This window comes from Geosmithia morbida (genome assembly GCF_012550715.1).
Source record: "Geosmithia morbida isolate 1262 chromosome Unknown scaffold_2, whole genome shotgun sequence".
Classification (NCBI taxonomy): domain Eukaryota; kingdom Fungi; phylum Ascomycota; class Sordariomycetes; order Hypocreales; family Bionectriaceae; genus Geosmithia; species Geosmithia morbida.
Genome location: NW_023336189.1, coordinates 176508 through 193712, shown reverse-complemented (window position 1 = coordinate 193712; position 17205 = coordinate 176508). Strand labels below are relative to the sequence as shown.

General features: G+C 56.1%; 7 protein-coding genes across 7 annotated transcripts; 2 read left to right on the top strand and 5 right to left on the bottom strand.

The window, feature by feature from the left end:
* Positions 1–293: 293 nt before the first annotated feature.
* Positions 294–1442, bottom strand: GMORB2_3711 (Membrane-associating domain; the record flags this gene model as incomplete). Its single annotated transcript, XM_035465687.1, has 3 exons — positions 294–771; positions 886–1175; positions 1263–1442. The coding sequence occupies 3 exons, from the start codon at positions 1440–1442 to the stop codon at positions 294–296; spliced, it is 948 nt and encodes a 315-aa protein (XP_035323524.1).
* Positions 1443–3070: 1628 nt separating this feature from the next.
* On the bottom strand, positions 3071–4273 carry GMORB2_3710 (D-xylulose reductase; the record flags this gene model as incomplete). Its single annotated transcript, XM_035465686.1, has 2 exons — positions 3071–4126; positions 4244–4273. The coding sequence occupies 2 exons, from the start codon at positions 4271–4273 to the stop codon at positions 3071–3073; spliced, it is 1086 nt and encodes a 361-aa protein (XP_035323523.1).
* Positions 4274–5043: 770 nt separating this feature from the next.
* Positions 5044–5615, bottom strand: GMORB2_3709 (uncharacterized protein; the record flags this gene model as incomplete). The annotated part of the gene is made up of 2 exons (XM_035465685.1): positions 5044–5185; positions 5257–5615. The coding sequence occupies 2 exons, from the start codon at positions 5613–5615 to the stop codon at positions 5044–5046; spliced, it is 501 nt and encodes a 166-aa protein (XP_035323522.1).
* A 988-nt stretch (positions 5616–6603) lies between these two features.
* GMORB2_3708 (uncharacterized protein) lies at positions 6604–6876 on the bottom strand (the record flags this gene model as incomplete). The annotated part of the gene is made up of 2 exons (XM_035465684.1): positions 6604–6629; positions 6708–6876. The coding sequence occupies 2 exons, from the start codon at positions 6874–6876 to the stop codon at positions 6604–6606; spliced, it is 195 nt and encodes a 64-aa protein (XP_035323521.1).
* A 341-nt stretch (positions 6877–7217) lies between these two features.
* GMORB2_3707 (uncharacterized protein) lies at positions 7218–7573 on the bottom strand (the record flags this gene model as incomplete). Its single annotated transcript, XM_035465683.1, has 2 exons — positions 7218–7454; positions 7499–7573. The coding sequence occupies 2 exons, from the start codon at positions 7571–7573 to the stop codon at positions 7218–7220; spliced, it is 312 nt and encodes a 103-aa protein (XP_035323520.1).
* Positions 7574–9684: 2111 nt separating this feature from the next.
* On the top strand, positions 9685–12059 carry GMORB2_3706 (High affinity methionine permease; the record flags this gene model as incomplete). Its single annotated transcript, XM_035465682.1, has 8 exons — positions 9685–9940; positions 10012–10079; positions 10151–10351; positions 10524–10829; positions 10892–10950; positions 11019–11368; positions 11425–11692; positions 11759–12059. Coding segments are annotated over 8 exons (1809 nt in total), but the record flags the coding sequence as incomplete, so codon positions are not given.
* Positions 12060–13247: 1188 nt separating this feature from the next.
* Positions 13248–17081, top strand: GMORB2_3705 (uncharacterized protein; the record flags this gene model as incomplete). The annotated part of the gene is made up of 1 exon (XM_035465681.1): positions 13248–17081. One exon carries the CDS (start codon positions 13248–13250, stop codon positions 17079–17081), a length of 3834 nt encoding a protein of 1277 aa, XP_035323518.1.
* Between the last annotated feature and the right edge of the window lie 124 nt (positions 17082–17205).

Sequence of the window (17205 nt, the reverse complement as noted above, 5' to 3'; positions counted from 1 at the left end):
AACGGCCATGCCTGACAGGAGCACGCAGGAAGGGCATCTCACGGGTGTTAAAAGTAGAAGACAGAGATAGGGCGGTCGATCTGGATGGGGGTCGAGCTGTTCATGCACGGCATCTATATTGAAATGGATAGATGCAGAGGGCAACACTGTATAATTCCTATCTCGCGCTTGCTTATATGCCATATCGATATCCCAGAAATCCATTACACTTGGCACATACAGCTGAACACCTGTTCGCTCCGGGGTATTACGCGCCATGCATCCAACCAACCAGTCTTGTCTGTATCACCCTCCTACTGGTTCTGCGTGGTCGGCTGCTGCTGCTGAGGGTACTGAGGGTAATACGGCTGAGGCTGGGCCTGGTAGTTTCCCGCACCACCCTGCAGCTCCTGAGGCGAGTGGTAGACGGCCTGCTGAGGCTGGTGCTGCTGCTGGTGCTGCTGCTGCTGGTAAGGGTCCGGGCTGACGGCCTGCGAGGTGACGGTAGGCTGGTAGGGCGAGGGCGAGGGCGAGGGCGAGGGCTGCTGGTACGGGCCCTGGTATCCCTGCTGCGGGTCGTAGGCAGTCTGCAGCTGCTGGGGCTCGATGGGCTTCTCGGCCTGGGGCTGCTGCCGCGCCTGCTGCTGGACCTGGGGCTGCTGGGCGTTGAAGGGCTGGCTCTCCATCTGGTGGTTCTCGTTGGCGAAGCGGACGACCAGGGGGAACATGTTGTTCTTGCGGCCGCGGATAAACATGGTCAGCGTCCAGCTGAAGGTGACGATGAATAGGACCCTGGGCGGTATCGACGTGTCAGATCCCGTCTCTCTTGCTGTTCTCCTCCACAGGAGAAGGGGTTGGGGGGGATGGCGACGGCCTTAGTGATGGAGGGAGAGTGAAGTGACATACCATGTCCAAGCGCCAATGCCGGCGGTGGCTGACATGACAGCGGCACCGGTCTCGTAGAGGATGATGGCGCGAGGCTCGAGATCTCTCCTTGCCTTGTAAAAGGTCCAGTAGTCGTAGGTGTCGAAGCTGTACTTGGAGCGCTCGGCGGCGGTGGCGGCGAAGGCGGCCAGCCACAGGGCCAGGAAGAAGGCTTCGAGGGATAGGACGGCGACGATGTGGTAGCCAGAGCGGAAGGAGGAGACCTTCTCAGCCAGGATGATGTAGAGCACGGATATCAATGTGAGGATGGACTATTCCGAGGAGAAAGGTGTGAGTGTCAGCCGTGTGAGGGAGGGCTGGTAGAGAGAGAGAGAGAGGATAAGACGTTGAGAACGTACAGCCGCAATATTGAGCCCCATGACATCCAGGTATGCACCCGAGATGAACCACGCGGAGAGACCGAGGATGACGACGGCCAGGACAATGGTGAGGATGCGGATGATGAATATCCACAGGGGAGTCTTGAGGACATGGTCCACACCCCCTACGGTGCGGACGCTCAGTAAGGTGCCAGCCATGATATGGGAGTATACTCGACACTACCCGTGTTCTCTTTGTATCGTAAAAATTATAGAAAGACTCGACTTGTTCTCTCCTTTAGCACAGCCAAGAAGAGAGAGGACAGGAACAGGCAGCACGATGGGCGCCCGGAAGTCAGGGCAAGCTCTACCTTATGAACACAGACCACAGCATCCCTTTCTCTTCTCTCCTCTTCTCTCCCATACAACAGATTCCTGTTTATCTGGCAATATTTCGTATTATTTCACAACCCTTGAGCCTTGAGAGAAGCCCCACAAGCCTAAGGCAGACTTGCCGTCTCGTGGTCATTGGCGGTCCAACCCCGTCCAACCAGATGACATTCCGTTCTCCGGTTCCTGTCCAAGGGTTGGACGGGTTAAGCAAGCCACACGGATGATAGTCCCTACCCCCTGCCCCTCGGGGTAAGAAACAGGGCGCTGATACTCCCTCCATACATATTGCAGGGTTTGCAGCCGCATTTTCCCAGTCTCGTAAGCCGTCTTGAACGTGGACGGGGCTTGTGCCAGCTCAACAAGTTTGGTATGCGAAGCAAGATTCGGAGGGGGATCCCTGCTTCGGCTTCAGATGGTGGGGGGGGGGGGGCATTTGGACTGTAATTTCACTTTCTGTCCCCCTTCCAGATATACTGTGTAGATAGTTGGTGAGTTCTGGCTCTTCTTCTTCTTCTTCTCCTTGGCGGCAACCCTCCCTCCCCTCTCTCTACGAGTACCGTACACACGGATGAAGAATAAATTGAAGCGGAAGCTGGAACTGCGGATGGGAGCTTTGACATTGGAGCCCATCATGACATTGATCCAGTCAAGACTTACACGTATCACAAGCGCGTGCTGAGCATTCGACCCGCCGTAAGGCTGAGAACCAAGGCTGAGTACGAGAATAAGCCTGATGATGTGGGTTCTGCTTCAAGTTGATATGCATACTACGGTATCGTCTTAGCCTCTAGACAGATATAACCGTCCAATCTTCATGCACCTTACCATCTCCCGGTCTATCAGAGACGCTCTGCGACTCCGTAGAGGTCCAACCACGTTTGATGAATTAGCGAGTGCGGAATACACCGCTACTTCTGCGCGGAAAGGTCGCTTCAATCGTATCGCCAAGCCGCTTGGCAACTGCCAACCTCTGGGAGGCCTTCCAATGAGCGTAGACTGGCGCATGTCAGACGGTGATAATATCAGGCCGTATTATTCGAGTTGATCGACGTATATATGTAGTATCTGTATCAGTGCGTTCCATGCAGATGGAATATGTGATGACTGCGCACATCTCATTGTCGCTCATTTTGGTAGTGCTTGCATGCAGGGGTATTGATTCGTGTGAGAGGGAGGAGGTTGCTCGTTGTGTAGGAGAGAGGACCATTACTGCAAGACTGCCCATACATACGAGTGCATTATTATTATGTATTAGCATTCAACAACAGTCGGTCGACTAGTGATGGTAATGACATCATCATTTTCTTTTTTCTCTTTTTCTCTGTTCTTTGCATCTTTCATTACTATCTTTAACAAGCTTCATTACCCAGAACCCATGACGAGCTACCATCGACTACCGAGTACATATTTTGTGTTCCTTTCCTCTGCCCTTACCCGCTCCGGTATTATGTGACTTAGATCTTCTCATTGGGTCCGGCGATGAGCACCTTGATGGCCTCGCCACCCTTGACCTTCTTAAAAGCCTCCTCGGCCTGCGTGAAGGGGACGACTTCGGTGATGAGCTTCTTGACGTCGACCTTGCCGGTAGCGACGAGCTCGACAGCCAGCGAGTAGTCGCCGGAGCCGTAGCGGAAGGAGCCCTTGGCCGTGACCTCCTTCTGGCACATGGCCATGATGGGGAAGTTGATGTCTGACTTGCCCATGCCGCCCTGGACGTAGGTTCCGCCCATGCGGACGGTGTGCAGGCTGGTCTGGATCGAGGGCTCTGCGCCGCTGGCGTCGATGACGGCGTCGGCGCCGGCGGGGAGGTCGGCGACGTCGCAGATGGCTCTGGCGTTGTCCTGAGCCGAGATGCGCTGCGACGAGTAGGTATGGGTAGCGGCGAAGCTGCGGGCGAGGTCGAGCTTGGACTGGACGATGTCGACGCTGACGACCTTTGTGGCGCCGAAGGCGCGCGCGACGGCGGCGCACAGGAGCCCGACCGGGCCGGCGCCCATGACGACGACCGACTGGCCCGGGCTGACGGACGCCTGCCTGACGATGTGCACCGCCACGGCGAGCGGCTCGATCATGGCGCCCTCCTGCAGCGTCACCGGCTCGGGGAGCTTGTAGCAGAAGTCGGCCGGCGCCACCCACAGCCCCGTCAGCGTGCCGTGGTACGGCGGCGTGGCGGCGAACTTCATGTCCGGGCACAGGTTGTAACGGCCCCCGAGGCATTCGCTGCACCGCCGGCACGGGTACCCCGGCTCGATGGCCACGGAGTCGCCCATGGCCAGAGACTTGACCTCGTCGCCGACCTCGACCACGGTCCCCGCCGACTCGTGGCCCAGGACCATCGGCCCCTTCAGCGCGAATGAGCCGATGGCTCCGTGCTGCCAGTAGTGCACGTCGGACCCGCAGATGCCCGTGTACCGCACGGCCACGAGCACGTCGAACGGAGACGACAGGCTGGGTTTGGGCCGTTCGCCAAACGTCACATCGTTGGGCTTGTTGAGGATGAACGAGAGGTTCTATGCCTCGGGGCGTTACCGCGTCAATCTCTACACTCCTCACATCGGCCGTCTCTCACATCTTCTCATCCTCGTCGTCTTCCGTCTTTCTTTCCTTCCAGAGAGGACAGAACTCACACTCATGTCATTTTTGTTAAGAGGCGCCATTGTAGACCGATCCAGAGATCTGTTTTATGTATTCGGTGACGAAAGTACCGGCGACGGTGACGGGCGACGGTGACGAGGACGATCTTGATGAAGAACGGTGGTGATGATGATGGTGGCGGTGGCGGGGGCGGGGTTGGTATTACGGTCGGTCACTTGACACGAGTTCAATGGCAGAGTTGAAAGGTGTCAAGCAGGATGCTAGATGGAAGGAAGAAGAAGAAGACTGGTATTAATGAAGGGCAACCAGAGTCGAGACCAGCTTCGAACCCAGGGATAAAAAAAGTCTTCTTGCTCCAACTCTCAGGCAAAATGCGGTCACACGCACACGCCCCAAACCCCATTCAACGATGCCGTTGCCTAGATTCCAGTCTCCCCTCCTTCGTGACCCCACGACGGCTTTCGACGGAGGAGCTACATCAGGCACCGCCGCCTCCGCCGTGTCCACTTTTGCGACATTTACCCAACGTCATTAGCCGGTCCAATCAATGACGTCTTCAATCTCCATCATCTAGGGAGGAGCTCAATCTAGGGTCGGTGTTGATCTGATCGAGGGCATCGATTTAATCGTTATCTATCGTCATGGACCGACAATCGGGACAATATTGTCGCGATGGGTCGAAGCAGACTGGTCATATGTACAGTCACGAAAAGTATCCGTGTGAGAGGCTCTTGTATAACAAAACGTTGATCTCCAATGATTGCATTCATCGTCACTTTTAACGTGCCTTCACATCGTGCAGAAAACACAACCCCCCTGATAGTCAACCTGTTTATCGCAGAAATTCCTGCTCCTGGTGACTGATCGAGTGCCTCTTGTGCTTGCTGTCCTGAGGGTAAGGGTGCTCTATGGCCGGCTCGCCGTGATTCTCGTGCACGAACGAGGGCGGCATGCTTCTAGCATCGATAGAGTGGCTAGTAGTTTCGTTAATTCGTGGTCACGGGCCTTTGTAGACAGACTTATCAGGATGAGCAAAGAAGCATACCTGTGGGCATCATTCTTGTGCACGCGGGGATCGGCCTTGTTCAAGGTCTCGTTGCGATGGACGGGTCCGGTGTGCTCGGTGTGGGTGCGTCCATGCTGAGAGTACCCGTCCTGGGAGTGACCGTCCTGGGAGTGACCGTCCTGGGAGTGACCGTCCTGGGAGTGACCGTCCTGGGAGTGACCGTCCTGGGAGTGACCATCCTGAGAGTAGTCCTCGCGGCGGTGATCATCCCGAGTAGTGGTGTCATCGTGGGAGTGTCCGTCCCGGGTGTAGCCGTCATGGAGGTTGTCGTCCCGGCGGTGCTCGTCAGTTCTGTTCTTTCCGAACAAGTCCTTGGCCTTGTTGATGAAGGGAGCCATTGTGTATTGTTTGTGTTGATCAATTGGAAATGGTAAAGAAGAGAGTAATATTCTCAGTGCTGCATGCTCGAGAGAAGAGTGGAAGCTGTCTATACTCTCAGTGTCTAAAAAATATCTTACAATGGACAAAGCAGCGGGCCTTTAAATACGCACGTTCCCGCAGGTGGCATCTATCCCACAGCAAGTCGAGCATTGTGCGATCCCGTCTTGGCTTGTCTGGAGGCAACTTGATCTTTCGTCATAGCCGAGCATCAAGAAAGGTCCGACGGGCTCCCTGACTGGTGTGATCGGACGAGACTCTCCGGGCATCGTACAGCGTTGATGGTGGTGGCATCCTCAGAGTTCGCGGCAGCCTGTTTTCCTTTGCCAAGTTGCAATGCTTCACTGTGGCTGGATGATGATTACGATGATGATGATCGGCGTTACTCGGTGAGCTTTCAAGTTTCTTGGGAGGACCCCGATGTTGTCCGCTCCTGATCAGACGTAGATGACGTTGAGCATCATCATGTAGAGGAATCTGCCATCTTGGCCACTTGGCAGCTTGCCTCCCAATGAGGGGAGTGGCAATATTCCATGCCAATGAAACAGTCAATTATAGAGCGGCTTGGCGGTACAGTACTGCACCTTTGCGGAAAGCCCCTCCTAGCGATACGGAGTGCACCGTATCCGCAATTCTTGTCCCATTTCGATTGACGAGGCTCCTTGTGGTAGAGTGCAGCTATTGTGCGGAATGACGCTTTCCTGGCGCGTCATCACATGGAGTCTTGGTTACTGGGTCCTGGTTGTGTTGCAACCTTGGGTAGTCGATAACGGTGCTAGAGAAGAGGTTGCGCCGTATGGTGAGGGTTCGATGCGGTGGAGCATAGCAAGCTTGACCAGGTGCATTGGGAACGGAAAGTTGTCATTCGTTATTCGCGGGTATGTAGATGTCAGGACTGTCTGTTCTATCGGCCAAGTGTGCGCGGGCTATCGTGATTCTATGGAAACGTTAGAGATAGTCCCTCTCGAAACAAACTGACCAATGCAAAAAAGACAGGTCAGCAGGATTCCTGGTGGATATATGGCCAGCCACCAGCAAGAGCATATACACACCATGAAGATGCGATGAGATTTGGCCGGCCGGGGTGGCCGAATCACCTCCTGGCCACGATCCAGGCGGCACCGGCGAGGGTGCTGAGCCCGGCAACCCAGGGGAGAAGAGAGCGAAGGCAGCTCGGACGGTGCTGTGGACCATGATGCTTGCGGTGATGCGACGCAGCATGGCTGCCTCGTTAAGCCATAGAAATTCCTCGTCGGGGACGTCTCTCCCCAGGAACTCGCCGAGGGGGGGGAGCTCGGCCGTCGCCCATGCGGTAGACGAGCAGCTTCCCGGGGGTCACGAACTCCCTTATGCGTGGGCGTGGCCCTCGTTGGACATGGCGTGAGTGGCGGTGGGCCTCGTCGGGTTTCCTGGCGTCGAAGAGTCCGGGTAGCATCTTGCGCGTAGGCCGCGCCGCCTCGGAACCTGACCAGCGGCTCGACCTAGCGGGCCGAAAGGGTGGACATGGTGCCCCACACGACGGGGAAGAGGATGCCGAAGATGCTGGCGTGCCACCGGTCGAACTAGCGCTCTACCGGCACGACGCGCGCGTCCGGGTACGCGGCTATCAGCTCGGGGTCGAAGACGCTGGCCGCGTCCGTAGAGGCCTCGTATCTACCCCACAGCTCGTCCCAGTCGGCGTGCGTAATCGGCCGGTCGGGCGCGTGCGTCTCCAGGCACGGGAAGGTGGCGTCGGCCGTGCACTTCAGGAGGAGCCAGTCCTGCGGCCGGTCGACCATCTGGCTCGTGTGGTAGACGTTCTGGTAGCCCCGGCATGGTCAGTGCCTCGGCCATCGACGTAGACCCTGTGCGTGGCAGTCCCAGAGCCGACAATCTTCATCTCGCGATGGGGCGGCGTCGTGCTCGTATCGGTTGACATGGTCTGACGGTGAAAGTCCCGTCGACGAGCTCGGTAAAATCTCTCTTCTTCTCCTGTTCTTTTTCTTTTTCTTTTTCTTTTTATACATGTAGGCATGTGTTGTAATATTGATATGTATGCAAGTACTTCCAAGTATGCACATATATCGCGGGCCGCGGGATTATGAAGTGAGGATGGAAAGAGAACCCTCAGCACACAAGAGAAGAGAACGAGTGCGTTACTCGTCTAGTAATAAGATAACATATTATACACCATGTTTCTGAAGGGATCGTTGTCCCATCTTTCTTTTCTTTTCCGTCTCTGTCCTTGTTTCTCGTTCCCTTCTTCTGTTTCTGATTGTCAACGTTATGACTGCGTGATAACGGTGGAAAGTTTCGATTCACGACATGAGTGGCCTTGGATATGCTTGGGTGTATCAGATAGTTTTGCAACGTGCAGATCCGACGATCGACCCCCGATATTTCCTCTCCTCTCTATAGTTCATCATCAGCCCCAGGCATGATGATGACGGCAGCCACCCTGCAAATGTGCTTAGATCACACCAAGTTACGAGCGGACTGATACTCAGTAACCTGTTACGTATAAAGGAATCACGGTGCATCCAAGTTCAAATATATATAGGACTATTTCTGGTTCACGTCAGGCCATTCCTCGTCCTTTCCGGGTTGCAGCGTCATGCTTGCTACCTGGTATTATATCGCTGTCAAGTCATCAGTGAGCCTCAACGTTCCTGCAGAATATTGGCGTTGACCGGACGTCAAGCCGAGGAGTTTGAAGGCAGGGAGTCGAATGCTCCGAGATAACCCGTGCTTTGTATCGAGCACGCATAGATTCTTCTTTTTCCTTCTTTTTCTTCCCGCTGTGTATGGAATGATTAGTTGCGCGGAACGTGCCACGATCCATGGCAGATATAAGATATCGTGCAGCAGCATGTAATATATGCAGAACGGGACAAGGACTTGGGTCCTTGGCGGGCGCAATGGAAAGGGCCGAAGGTGCTATTAGATCATGCTGCCATTGGTCGACCGAGAAAGGGTATCATCGAATGTCTCTGCATGGTGAAAAGTGACGTTGGAGGCTTCGTAATCCGACCAGACCCTTCCCATCCCGGCAGAGCCTCGAGGCCAGGGTGGAAAGCTGTAGGTTTCATCGCCTACATACAACGTGATCCGTCATGTAATGTGCGCGAGTATAGAACGGTCGATTGCCGTTACAGGTGACTCCACAACTGCCCAGGATTCTATTCCCGCAGCCGACCAACGAGTTCCTCAACTTGGCAACTAATACCAATAATTGAGTGGCATGAATGCTGGTGTCAACGTCCCGGGGAATCAAGGGTCCAAGTCCCCGTAGAGTGTCGTTCCTCGATGCATCCCACCGGCACATGGTGATGAATGTGGAGAGACCTCCATCTACGAATGCCAATAACCAGCCTGGATCCCAATCATAATATATCGCGGAAGTTCACCCGTCGGATCTTGTCGCGATTGCACGGCTACTGATATTGACTCGTCATCAACCTGCAGCCGCGTCACGCGGCTTCGGCTTTGCGAGACCCGCACTTCGCGGACGGGAACCAAGTGCCGTACCGAGTTGGTCCGTTGTTCAGTGTGGGTGCTAGTAATTCAATGAAGGTACGGACCTGGAAGCTGGACGCTTACTATTATTACCTTACCTTACGATGAGGGTGCGCGATTCGTGCCGGGCAAGCCATGGCGTTCGAGACTGACAGCATGTGCAGCCAATACTAATATCATTGCTATGATTTTGGGTTTTCATCTTCTTTTTCTCTCTCTCTCTCTCCATCTGCATTCAACCAACCCTCGTGTTGCAAGATTTACCCTGTCTTGACCGTTTGACCCTTCGTAAAGTTGAGGGTTGCATCATCGGCCCCTCCGATGTTGACATATAGCGAAACGATGCCGTGATATCTACATACATGAATATGGCCAGTGCAGAATATTTTCAATTGTCCCCCTCTAATTCGTCATCGGGCTGTATATCAAATATGAGCTGTGTTCCTGCCTGTGAATATCCCCCTTTTCCCGTTACCGTTCCAATTTCTCCATCAGCCTTGATCCTCGCGAAGCTACCCTTGGGACACGCTCACGATGTCTTTTCGGCGACCGTTTGGTGATCGCAATGGCGACTCCGGCAACGTTATCAACAAAGGCCAACATGGCAGCGTCTCTGATGGCCATGAGCTGTATGTGGGCACCAAGGGTGGTAACGATGCGCCACCTACGTACCAGGATATATCCGGCGCGCCAATCGAGAGAGAGTCCCCGTTAGGATACTCTGTCGGCCCAGCTACCATCACACTACTGAATGTAACCATGATGATTGGTGCTGGCATCTACTCTACACGTACGTCCGATCAACGCAGTCATGTCCCAGAAGGGGGAGGGGGGGGAGGAATCGCTGACTTGATGAGGCAGCCTCGTCTATCTTGTCCGGCACCGGTTCTGTCGGTGTCAGCCTCATCTACTGGACCCTCGGTTACTTTGTATGTCACGCATGATGAAGCCTGCAAGGGCGAAAGGTGCGCTTTGGCTGACGGTTCTTGACGCCGCTTAGATCTGTCTCACATCCGGCTCCGTCTTTCTCGAGTTCACCGCGTACTTCCCCAGTCGTTCGGGCGGAGAAGTCGTCTTCCTCGAACAGGCCTACCCCCGGCCCAGGTGGCTGTTCCCAACCACGTTTGCTGTCCAGAACGTGATTCTTTCTTTTGGGAGTGCAAATGCTACGGGTGGGCGACCGCAACATCTCAGTCTCGCAGTCTAGGGATCTGATACTGACACTCTGCAAAAAAAAAAAAAAAAAAAAAAAAAAGTCATGGCCAACTACTTGATCGCCATCTCCGGGCATGAAGGCACCAACTGGCAAGTCAAAGGCACAGCTCTCGCCTGCTATACTCTCGCTACGCTGAGTAAGGGCTCCTGCAGCACAGGTTCACACCCCCGATATGATGCGTGTCTCTGACGACGTTTTAGGCCTCGTGTTCAATACCAAGTATGCGTACTGGTTCTCCAACGCTGTCGGGATCGTCAAGATCTGCACCATCATCTTCATCATCCTCACCGGCTTCGTCGTTCTGGGCGGCAACACCAGGGTCAAGAGCCCTACAGCCAACTTCCACGATGCGTGGTCCGGAAGCTCCAACGCTTCGGCCTACGGCATGACCACCGCTCTGTACCGGATCATCTTCTCGTACGGAGGATACAACAATGCCTTCAACGTTGTCAACGAGGTCAAGGTATGGCGACCAGACGCACCCGATCTGTTGAGTGAACTGCTCTCACATGTGCCTCTCGACAGAACCCCGTGAAATCGCTCAAGATCTACGCCACGGCTGCCCTGACCATTGTCTACGTGCTGTACATGTTTGCCAATGTTGCCTTCTTTGCAGCCGGCAAGTTGTCCTCAACCGTCTTCATCTTCCAAGAAAACTTGACGCTAATGGCCCTTGTCTTACGATAACAGTCCCTAAAGATGAACTCCAAAACTCGAGCCTCACGACCGCCAGTCTGTTCTTCTCAAAGGTTTTCGGAGAGAGCGGGGCGGTCCGCGGTCTCAACTTTCTCATCGCACTGTCGTCCTTTGGTAACATGATCGCCGTCATCGTCGGTATATCTAGACGAATCAGAGAGACCGGGAGGCAGGGTGTGCTTCCCTTCAGCACCTTCTGGGTTTCTACAAAGCCCTTTGGAACTCCGATCGGTCCATACTTTGTCATCTGGTTCTTGACCTGTCTTATGATTGTTGCCATACCTGCCGGCGATGCTTTCACTTTCGGTAAGCTGTTCGATTGCCTAGCGTCATCTTAGATGGTGACGGCTTCAAGCTGACAGCGTACACCCACCCAGTCAACGACCTTTCCGTCTTCCCGACCGCCGTATTCAACCTAGCAATGGCGCTCGGCATTTACATCGTCCGCTGGCGACGTAGAAAGGCGAACCTCCCCGAGCCGGACTTCAAAGCGTGGAACGTTGCCATCATCTTCAACATCTGCATTCAGCTCTACCTTGTCATCATGCCTTGGTATCCGCCGGCTGGTGGCCAGTACGCAGGCGACGTCAGCTTCTGGTACGCCACGTATGTCGTGACGGGTATCGGAATGTAAGTCCCCTTCCCTCCTAGGTATCTCTCTTGGATATCTCAATGTGCTGATACGCTTCTATACAGCCTGGCAGCCTGTGGCATCTACTACTGGGTATGGGCTTTCGTCCTTCCGAAGTGGAAGGGCTACAAGCTACGGCAAGAGGTCGTCTACTTGGACGACGGAGCTCAGGCCAATGTGCTCAGAAAGATTCCCAAGGACGAGGTAGACGAGTGGGACTCTACACACGATGCTACGGGGCGTCCCATTCAGACAGCCGGCGAGGAGGTTCAGGTATATGAAAAGGGCGTCAGGATCTCTTCCGAGGGCAATACCTCTGATGGAAAAGGTCATGAACTCAGCGGTGACCGCGAGACCACCGATGTCCGGTCCGTTTAGCCGAGCGGCTGCGATAATAATCATAATACGACCCGAGGCAAATCCACCACTCATTTTTTCAGGTACTGGTACAATCCGTATTTGAAAAAGGGATATCATATATATATATATATATATATATATATATAAGCGCTGTGCCGCTTTTGGCCCACTGGTGCTCTCGTCGTTGGTCCTTGGTCCTTAGAATAGTGTTCAGCTGTAATAGAGTACAGATCAGTCTTATACTTGCGTGCATCTATCTTCTGGTATTATTTGTAAGATGAAAAGTAAACGGGTCAGTTGAAACGTGGAACGAAGAACTCCACAACTGATACGCAGAAGACCTCCTTGTCGGACTCATAATCCCCCAGTGTTCAAGCATACTCTCTAGAGAATTGATCTCCAAGCCGGATGCCTGCTCCCACAAGCATCGCAGCTAAGCGGCCATTGGATTGACCACGCCAATGTGAATGGATAGATGATAACAAACCAAAGTCTAGATGTTACTTGTTTACCTCGTGAGCATCTTGTATTCTCAGCAACAAAGCGAATCGCAGCAATTGGACAGCCCGAAACCGCATATGCAAGGGAGCCCGTTGCGGGACGGATTGGCTATCTCGATCAAGCAAGCTGAGGGGCCATTGCTCTGCGACTGAAGATGGTCCATGGATGTGAGGCCATGCGCGGCGAGCGCATGAGCCTCTCAATGAGAACTGTACGCATCAGGCATCGTAGACGAGCAGTGGGAAGGGGATAAAAGAGGGAGGGTAAGATACAAAAAGATACAAAAAGAGGGAAAAAAGGATGGTGCAACTGGGAGTCGAACCCAGGCCTCTTTCGAGACTGCGAAAATACAGGATTCCAGAAGAGGAACTAATGAATGAACCTGAACACAGCGCCTTAGACCACTCGGCCATCGCACCTTGAGTTTTTCCGAGAGCACAATCGCTCTATCTAGGTGAGACTACCATCACCGATGAGATCAGCCTCAGGCCCTCAACGGCTACTACACCTTGTCATTACGCGGAGGCAAGACATTTGAACGGCGTCAGAGCTCCCCTCCGCACGCATGGGTAAATGAATAATTCCTCCACGCTCGACGTAATCTCAGCACAGATCTCTCTAGGACGTCAGATGCCTTGACGGAGAAATCATCGGCGCAGCAGCAGCCCCGCCCCCCCTGCTGGCTGCCACACCATGTATAGCCGAGACTCCAACATCATGCGCAAGCTGCTGGGTAGGACAGCGCCCGACACATCTGCCGTCGACGCCTCCCACTCCGCCGCCTCGATCCCGCCCCCCGTTGCATACCGACCGCAGAGGGCTCAGGATGCCGTGTATGCCGCCGGGGTGCCCATCTCACAGCTTGATGTATCGCCGGACCGGAGGAGCGTGGCCCTGGGTGGCCCGCATGTGCTCAAGACGATCGTCATGGATCACCACGACGATCCTGAGGGTGACGGGCCAGGCGGAGGCGGCGGCTCCCGGACCTTCGCACCCATCGAAGGTGTCGACATCCGCGCCTCCATCATGATGCAGCCGTCCGTTGGGCCCAAGGCGAACTCGGTGGCCGACCAGCTCAACATCCGCGACGTGAAATGGCACGGGAACAGCACGGTCTTCACGGCCTGTGCCAGCGGTCGCATATTTGCCTACGACATCGCCCGTCTGGGGACCGGCAGCACCGACGGCGGCTACGAGAATGTACACATACAGGAGGATTCCAGGCAGGTCAACACGCTCGACGTGAACCCCCATCTGCAGAGCTGGCTGCTGTCGGGCGGCCAGGACGGCTTCGCGCGCATCTTCGACACGGCCAACCCGGTCCACACACGCCAGGGCTTCGTCACGTTCCGTCAGCGCTTCGCAGGCCTGCGATGCATCGACCCCATACGCCACGTCAAGTGGTCTCCGCGCGTCGGCCACGAGATGGCAGCCTGCACGGATGGCGGCGTCGTGCTCAAGTGGGATGTCCGGCAACCCTCCAAGCCGCTTCTCCGCATCAACGCCCACGAGAAGGCGTGCACCGGTATTGCCTGGCACCCGGATGGCGTACATCTGGTCAGTGCCGGCTTCGACTCCAGGCTGCACGTCTGGGACATGGGCAGCTCGGCCGACCGCCGCCAGAAACCAAAGTGGACCGTCAACACGCCCGCGCCCGTCGCCGCCGTCTCCTGGAGACCCAGCATGTGGTCGGCCACGGCCCAGGCTAGGCGTGTCGCACAGGTGGCTGCCAGCTACGACGATAGCAGTACCCGACGCTATGGGACGTCGGCCGTGCACATCTGGGATCTGGCCCGCCCGACTATGCCCTACAAGGAGATCGAGCGCTTCGACAGCTCGCCCAGCGCCCTCTCGTGGCAGGATCAAGATATCCTCTGGACCGTCGGTCAGGATGGCATGTTCAACCAGTGTGATGTGGCGTATGCACCACGTGCGGTCGACCGCCAACCCACCTCTGCTCTCGACTTCTCCTCTCGCGGCGACGTTGTCATGTTCCTCGACGAGAGACCGCAGCAGCCGAGGCTTCAGCCGTCCTCGACGGCCGCCATGACAAAGGCATCATCATTCGCCTCCGATTCCCACACTCCCATGCTCAGTCTCAGCCGGAGCGACTCGGAGGAAGATGTCGTCGGCAGCTTCCTCGCACCACGCAGGAGGATGCACCGCAAGAGCCGGCCTAGCGGCAGGGCGTCTGCAACGCCGCCGTCCTCTTCTAGCGTCGCCAGAGGCAAGAACACGCTAAACCTAGAGCAGTCCATAAAGGCAACGGGCACCTTCAAACCCCAGCAGGCCATGGCGTCTGGCCACATTCCAGCTGCCAGTTCGGTTGCCGTCTACCAGTACCTATCGAGTGTCTACCTCGAGACTCTACAGCGGGAGCTTCCCAGGGATCCATCGGGTCTCAACGGCTCTCTGCTTGATCGTATCGTCTACATCATGGAGCAGTACGCGAGAGCCGCCGAAGGAGCAAGCCTTTTCAGGCTGGCACAAACATGGCGTATTTTGAGCTTCACCATGACGCTCCTCCTCAAACGACGTGCACAGTATCACCTGGAGACCCGCCTGTCTCGATATCAGCGCATCAAGCATGACACAGGGCGGACCCCCAGAAAAGAAAGCTACGGGGCCGCTACACAAGACAACTCGACAAGGCTGAACAGGAGTCATGGTCCTGACCGATTGTCTGCGGCAGCATCCGACTTGGACAGCACATCCAACGTTGCCACGCCCCTTGCTCGGCCGGTCGATAGCTCTACAGCGGCATACCGGGCTACATCAGGCAAGATGCTGACGCCCATTGCCGAACCCGAGTCCTTCAGTTTGGGACCCAACGTGCAGGAGCCATTCTCGTCCAACGGCGAAAGGTCGAGACCTCGCCAATGGCTAAACTTCAACGCCATCTCCCTCGCCAGCGAAGACAGCGACAGGTCCAAGCTGTCCATCACGGAAGGATACGATTTCTACGACATGGAGGCTCTATCGTACGCCGTCGGTCTTCCGATAGGCCCAGGCGAAGGCGGGGGTAGGGTGCAGAGGCACGATTCGACCGACAGCTACGGACAGGTGTTTTCTATATCCGAAGGATCGCGGGTGGCGGGAAGCCCCAAACGACACCCCAGTCTCCAGCAGAGCAACACCGTGGGTAGCGACGGGAGTGACTACCACAGCCGTATCCGCGGAGAAGAACTGGCCGAGCCGCGCCGCAACAGCAAAGCACACGCCGTGTCTGACTCACCCGATGACGTCTTCATGATATCGCAGGCCACCATGCGATCGGGCGACTACGCATCATACCCTTCGCAACCGTCATACCCTTCCCAAGACTCGGAGAGCCAGCTAAACCAGTCAGCAGCAGTCGGCACGACTACCAAACCGCCCCCCACCATACCACCACGCCACCCGCATCAGAAGAGCCCCCAGATGCCCCCCGAATACTGCGAACCGTCGTCCACCTTGATCGATTCGGATTACCTCCCGTGGCCCGACGACCCAGAATACCCGCACCCGCTAACGACGTCCGGCTTCAAGGCGTCTTCGATTCCGCCGCTCGACCCGTACAGGCTGCTCGCGCGGACTCTAGAGTTCGAATCGCGCACGTCTGCCCTCAACGCGTCAGCCATGGTTCTACTGCTCCGCCCGCTCGTCGCCGAGTCCGTCATCGACACCTTCCAGGCCACGGCCATCCTGCGTCAGCAGCACTCGCGCCTCTCACGCATGGGCCTCTTCACCGAGGCCGCGCTGATGCGCAAGCTGTGCGTGCGCGGATGGCCAGCAGGTCTCCCCTCGTGGGGCGACAACTACCCCGTCATCTTTGCCGCCGCACAGCGTGACGTGCGCGTCTCGCTGGCGTGCTCATCGTGCCACCGCCCGCGGGAGGTTGACCCTTCCGACCCGGCCGCGTCGGTGTGGGTATGCGAGCGGTGCCGAGCCGTCATGGCTCCCTGCGCCGTGTGTGGCCACCGCGACGCACAAGAATCCTCGTTTGACCCGATCGACAGCTCGTCCTCCTCCGAGATTGACAAGGGCGGACCCCCCCTCCTCTCGGGGTGGTGGTACTGCCCCGGCTGCACGCACGGGGGCCACGCATCCTGTCTAGAGACGTGGCATGCGTCCGACGCCACGTCCGACACCCCCGCCAAGTTCAGCGAAGGCTGCTGTCCGTCCGACGGGTGCGGCCACGCCTGTCTGCCCGGGAAATATCGCGGTGAGACGACGACGGCGCGGTCTGAGGACCTGGCCCGTGCCGCAAGCGACAGGTTCTCGACCACACGGTCGGGGAGCGGCGCCGCCAGCCCGCGACCGGGAAGCAGCATCGTGAGCTCCGACGGTTTCGAAGTGCCGCAGAGCAGGGCCGTCGGCGTCGCCAGGGAAGCCCTCAACAACAGCGCCAACAGCATCAACAATAGCGGTGCAGGCGGCAGTTCAAGCAGCGCAGGTATCCTGAGTACCAGTCCTGGCAGGCCGGGGCCAGGAATGGGCGAACGTGAGAGGAGGAAGAGCGTCAAATTTGCTAGACCGGATCGGTGATGAAGTGCATGTATGGTATACAATAATATATAATGATATGAACAGGCGTCTTGTTCTTTTTTTCCCCTTCTTTTTTTCCTAACGTTCAACATGATGATTACAATTATATAGATGTCAAAGGGGG